Source organism: Acanthisitta chloris, unplaced genomic scaffold (assembly GCF_000695815.1).
Source record: "Acanthisitta chloris isolate BGI_N310 unplaced genomic scaffold, ASM69581v1 scaffold44451, whole genome shotgun sequence".
Classification (NCBI taxonomy): Eukaryota; Metazoa; Chordata; class Aves; order Passeriformes; family Acanthisittidae; genus Acanthisitta; species Acanthisitta chloris.
The window spans coordinates 7249-13622 of NW_008655176.1; the positions used below are offsets into that span (position 1 = coordinate 7249).

At 50.6% G+C, this 6374-nt stretch overlaps 1 protein-coding gene across 1 annotated transcript; it reads right to left on the reverse strand.

Moving 5' to 3' along the window:
- Positions 1 to 2624: 2624 nt before the first annotated feature.
- VAT1 (vesicle amine transport 1) lies at positions 2625 to 5887 on the reverse strand (the record flags this gene model as incomplete). Its single annotated transcript, XM_009083787.1, has 5 exons — positions 2625 to 2889; positions 3829 to 4070; positions 5005 to 5094; positions 5182 to 5352; positions 5680 to 5887. Coding segments are annotated over 5 exons (813 nt in total), but the record flags the coding sequence as incomplete, so codon positions are not given.
- Positions 5888 to 6374: the final 487 nt, after the last annotated feature.

Below are 6374 nucleotides of genomic sequence, written 5' to 3' on the forward strand. Positions count from 1 at the left end.
TTCCAGGTAAAAGACACGTGAACACCCAAAGAGAGCCAGGAGCACTGATTGTTCTCAGAGAGCCAAGGCTCGGGCAGCAGATAAAGCCTCACTTGAGGACTGTCCGGAGCCAAACAACTACCCTGGGGGAGACAAGGGCTCTACAACAGCTTTGCTGGACTGGGGAGCACAGAACCACCAGGACAGCCCTGCAACAGCTGGAACACATGGGAAGAGAACAGCTAATTCACAGAAAGTCCAACGACATCACCAGTATTCACAAACAGAGCTAGCAAGAGTCATAACAGGGTTTTGGCAATACTTTGAAAGGCCAGAATGGAAAAGGCCCCAGTGACTTCCCAGTCGTGTAACAGAAGGCACTGAGGTGCTGTTTCCTGTGGCACAGCAGAGGGGTTCGACAGGCAGCCGCAAGGCTCCCGCGCTGGCAGCTGTGCCACATGCCTGACCAAAGGCCATCCACATAAGGCACTGAGCACAGACTTGGCCCAGAGTAAAGCAGGGAGAGGATGTTACTGTGAAATGCACTGGGAGAGTTTTCCCTTTTGTAAGTGTGCAGAACCTGAGGATGTGCAGGGTTGTGTGTCATTTGAGCACGCTGCTCTGTCATCAAGGTGAGGTCCAGTTTCCCAGAGGAACAGGTCCAGACTTTCCATTTCAGCAATTTAGACAGTCCTTCTGTTGTCAGACCTGGTAAAGCAGCATTAAACACTGTTGGATTTAATCTAAATTAGCACGACAGGGCAGGTTGAAAGGAGAAGCAGCAAGATTTTGGATTCAGAAAGGTAAAAAGCTGTGCTTGCGAGCTCCATCAGCCCATGTTTATGAAGTTCAAGAGATGAACTGCCAAGGATCTGTAAGAGGGCTCCAGCACTCCTCTGAGGTCAAAGGGAACAGGGTTGTTGCAATATTTAGCCAGGGTAAGACCCCCCGAGGCTGTGCCTACATGTTTCTAAGGAACTCTGGACTGAGTCCAAGAACCTGAACTACAAGCTGCACCAACAGACAGGAGCCTTGCTGGAGGACAGAGCAGGTCAAGGAAGGAGATACATTCCTGCCCTGTACGGGAGCCTCAGCCCTGCGTGGTGCGGGCTCTCTCGGGCAGCAGAAGGGCTCTGTGCCCAGTGGGCACCTGCTCTCCTTGGGCCCTGGGCCCTCCCTGGGGGCTGGTTAAGCACGACTCCTAGTTGCAAGGTTTCGCTCCTGGAGCCTGAGCTCTTTCATGATGGGAAGGTCTTCTTGGTGCCCTTGGGTTTACCTTTTCAAATCCAAAACAAAGCTCAAAAGCCTGCAGCACCTACAATCCATGACAAAGCCTCAAAGCAAGCACAAACAGCAGCAGAGTTGGCCAGGGCTGCAAGCAGGGCCCAGTGGGAAGGACAGCACCACCATGGAGTTCACAGAACTGGGCTTGTGTCTCTGCACAGCTCCATTTCCAAACGCACAGAACCAAAGTTCTGGTACAGGAGGAGCACCCTAAACCCTCTGTGCTGGAAGAGATCCCAAGGGTGCCAAGACCCAGGTTCAGGCAGAGTCAAGCCCTACTGCAGCACTGAACTCCAAGCTGGTGTGAATGGACATGTAACGAGTGACCTAGGGCAGAATGGAAAGCACAGTTTAAACTGCTCAGGATGCTCAAAGCAAGAGGCTTGACACATAGCTGGGCCATTTACCATCCAACTGCTAACCTGGCACCAGCTTTCCTGAGCAGTGTGCCACAGGGAGAGCCAGCCCAGGCTGCTGAGCAGCTGGCCCACAGGACTGGCTCTTGAAAGTTACTTCCCAAGCTTCAACAGCTCCCCAGCACACTGGGCACAGCACAAAGCACTAACAGGGGCTTATTTTGTTCCCATCTTGATGAAGTCTGATTCAGCACTGCAGCCCTTAGAAATACAAACACGAGGATGAAGTTTAGCCTGAACAATACCAACTTGGAGCCAAACATAATAAAGCACAGAGCCAACATCAATTGTTCCAGCCATTTGAGACACAGTTGAGTCCTTACGGTCTCTAAGAATCAGATACAGTTCAGTTTGGAAACTGCAAATGGACAAGATCAAGTTACCTAGCTGAAACTTTTCTTCTGTATTCAGACCCAGCTCAGCCCACCCTGTCAGGGTATTTGCTGACTGCACAGAGAAGTGACTGAAAATGAAGTGCAATATGCCATAGACTCCAGATGGCCATTTACAAGGCAAAGATGACATGAGCTGCTACTATCTGACTGTATTAGTGGCCTATAAAAGCAGAGGGGAAAGAGCAGGGTTAGTGTGAACAGAAGAGAATCCCCTGCTAGAAATAAACTAGGCCAGCTGTGCTTTTCCTTTGGCCGTGGAGGAACCATCACACATTTGGCCAATTCTCTGCTGAACAGGCTTCCCAAAGGTGACAGCGCAAACGCTTCATCAGGGCTCAGTTTCTGCAGAGATATTTGGCAATTGCTACAGTATGCTGTGCCTTGACTATACAGTTACAGGCTGTGCAGTTGTTTATCACCAACTGCCTTGAAGCTTCAGCTGCACTACCAAAGAAAAATAAGCTTTGTTTGGAAATTCAGTAGAGAAACAAGTGATTAGAAAACTGTAGGAAATAAACAGGCTTCAAAAGCAACAGCAGGAGGCATATCTGGCAAAGGGTCAGTCACAACAAGAGCATGCAAACCTCATCTGAATGATAACCACGATGTTCTTGTACTGGTGAAGATGGAAGCTACTGATCTGTCCATTTCCAAGTCCCAAAGAGAGCAGGGAGTTAAACCATGAATTCATACTCTGCACACATCTCTTCTCCTTAGTTCTCTTCTTTCTTGGATTCTTCCTTAGGTGCTTCAGGAACCAGAATAACTTTTCCAACATTCTTCTTTTCTTGCATCTGCCTCATGGCCTCTGCCACCTGGAAGCAAAAGGGATCTGGTGAGATCCCCACCCACTCTGCAGTGTGTCCGTGCCCTTCCTGGGCCCCTCAGTCCACTCAGACCAGTTACAGGGACACCCAGGCAGCTTTCCTGGCTGATCAAGCAAGTTCCAAGTGTTTGGGCACCTCTCCATGGGCATGTTTGGGACAGCTGGACAACTACCACAAGAATTCACACAGACCAATCCTAGCACACACAGGGATGCTCTGCTATGCACACATAGAAGTGCAGTCACCACAGCTTCCTCTCCAAAGGGAGGGGTGTGCTGCAGTCATCTGCCAGGGGGTCAAAGCCTCTTTCAGCTACACAGAACAATATATGCACCATTATTTTTAAGCAGTACAGCACCTGGGCCAGGACTGGAATCAAAGTTTTCCTTAAGCCTTTGCATCAGACTAGTTCTCAGGTACAAACACTGACTGATCATCACTAAGTTCTTCGCCCCCCTGCAGCAAGTCCTGCCCCAGCAAAGGTCTTCCAAGGGAAGAGACTGACTCTGCCTGGACACATAACTGCAACACCCCTGAGCTGCTGAAAAACCTTCTGCTTCCTTCCAACACCCTCAATTTCACTCTTGGAAGGGCAGCAACAACCTTGCCATCTGTCTGCTTAATTAGAGTGCATACTCAGGGCAGACTCCAGTCTGATGTATAACCCAACCCCTTCCTGGCTGCTGCTGCCCATGCAGCACAGCTGAGCCCTGAGCCCTGCTCCACAGGGACACTGTCTGGCATTGCCCAGCTCTGTGCACTGGAGCCGAAGAGCCCAGCCACTTTATTCATCCTTAATATCTTAAAAGGACAAAGACACAGAATGTCTGAGAACAGATGGTTACTAAACATTTCCAAGAGTTCAGCCCCCGTGAACAAGGTGCTCACGCTGAACCACTGCCAGCCTATATGTTAGCTCAGACTCACCTGATCAAAGGGCCATACAGAGTCTATTTTGGGCTTGATTTTGCCTTGACTGTACAGGTTAACCAGTTTGGCTACAACACTTCTGAGAAGCTCAACTTCTTCATCCATATATCCAAGGTGGTAGCCACACACAGCCTTGTTTTGGTGTAGGAGCTGCAAGGCACTGATGCTGAACTGGTTCCACCAGGTTTTAGCCATAGCCATGAGGTTCTTCTTCTGTCCAGTGAGCAGGTTTGCTACTCCTAAAAAGAAGGCAAGCCACAGATGAGCTGGAACACAACACGAGAGGCAGCAGGCATCCCATGCAACAGCTCAGACAATGCAGGGGAACTGCCTTCTTAGCACAGCGATGGACAGAGCCAAGAACCGGATCACATCAGCATCCACCCTGTTGACCTTCAGTGGAAACACACACCTGCCTCAGCCTCAAGATGTGCAGAACTGGGATTATCTACACTCATATATATTGCAAAAATACAGAACTACTCTCTTTGGCCCTCCTAAGATAGCAGCAGTACAGCTAATCTGGAGTGCTGGCAGAGGCAAGAATGGGTTACAAGTGACATCCAGCCAGGCTGGCAGGATGGCTCTCCTCTTCTCCTCCAACCCTGCTTCTTCAGGGGAGTCACACGCTGCAACTGCTGGGACAACAGATGCAGCACACTGGTGCAAGTGTCTGGAATCCCACTGGGGGTTGTGTGAGGGCTTTGTCCACAGGACAAAATCACAGTGTTCCAGGGCTGGGGAATGGAGAGATTAAGTATTCAGTAGCCTCAAACCTCATCACCCACACATCCTCTAGAAGAAAGCAAGGCTGTGCATTAACTCAGCCTAGACAAAGCAGCTGTGCCAGTGCTCCTCTATGAGGACATTCCAGCTTCCCCTGCAGGCAGTGCCTTGTATTCAAAGAGACACCTCACCATGGGAGGGAAGAGCCTAGGAGTCTGTGACCAGAACTCTGGGGACAAACTACAAGTCTCACTCCTCTCAGTGCCTCACCCAGGTGAAGCATCCTGAAGACCTTCATGAAATAACAGAACTACAATCACAAATAGTGATGGTCCCTGACCACCAAGTGCCCAAGCATAGAGCAGCATGGAGCATTCCCAGGCAGATCCCACCCTGCCACCACATAGTCCCCTCGGTGCTGGGCTTAGGCACACTGCCCACACGCACCGTAAGTGATGAGTTTGCCCATTGGCTTCAACAGATGAAACGCTTTGGATGTATCAGATCCTCCCAGTGGGTCCAGGACAATGTCAACACCTAGAAAGGAAATTGGAAGTCACTAGAGGTTTCTTTGCACTTGAAAGAAATGTGGGACAGTTGCAGGGGTCCTCCACCACACCATACCTTTGGGAGAGATTTTCCGGACCTCCTCTGCATAATCCATCGTTCGGTAGTCAATGGGGTGAGTAACTCCACTTTCCTTGAGTGAATCATGCTTGGAGGCAGATGCTGTGCCAAAAATGGTGACATTTTCGACAGTCTTGCACAGCTGGATGGCAGCAGTTCCCACACCACCTGAAAACAAGCAGTGAGAAAGACTTAGAAGGAAACGGTCCCAGCAGCCAGAAAAGCCTCTGAATAGGCAAATAATCCCTGCTTTTACTGATTGCACAGCCCCAGAAGCCTGTGGAATAGATGCTTTGCCTGGGGAGGTTGATGCCTGGGACACACTGGGGAAAACTGACCCCAGCTGCTGGGCAACGGGGTGTGAAGCCTGCATCTCTTGGAAGTGATGCTTTGTCAGTCCAGACCCATTCTGATCACTTCCTCACCTGTGCCACCCATTCAGAAGCTGCATGGCGAGGCCAAGAGTCTCAGCACAGGCTGGCAAGAACTACTTACCTGCAGCCATGTGGATGAGGACACTCTGGTTGGGTCTCAGGTTTCCAAAGTCAAACAGGATCATGTAGGCAGTGATGTAGTTGACAAGAAGAGCAGCCGCTTCCTCGAAGCTCATCCCCTCAGGCATCGGGAAAGTTTGACTGACCGGCACATTCACAACTTCTTGCCAGAGCCCTGATCTCGCCAAGACCATGACCTTATCACCGACCTAAAATCAAAAGACAACGTGGTCTGAAAGAAGCCTCAGGCTTGCAGAAGCCATCACACCCTTGCTCTTGATATGCCAACAGCAGATGCACCCATGCTATTCTCTGTGCAGAGGTCTGAAAAGACTGCAGCACCCCTGAACTCAGGCAGGAACCTGCGCTCTGCTCATCAGGAGACAGCAGCATTGCACCTCTCACCACAGACCTGGGCACACACCAGGAACCTCAGCAGGACTGCAGGTACCCCAGGCTCTGCTTGTACCCAGGGTGCTGCCTGCCAGCTGACCCCCAACAAGGCGAGAGGGATGATGATCCTGTCCTGGCCTCCTTGCCCAAGCTGGGAGCAGTAGCCTGAACACCGTGGAATATTACTGCTGCCTCTTGCAAGGATCATCCTGCTATGAGGCTAGGAGCCCTGGGGCAACACTTAATAGCATCGAGCATGGAAAAAGATTGTCCAGCCTTAGGTAAACCTCCGAGGTCTAAGGT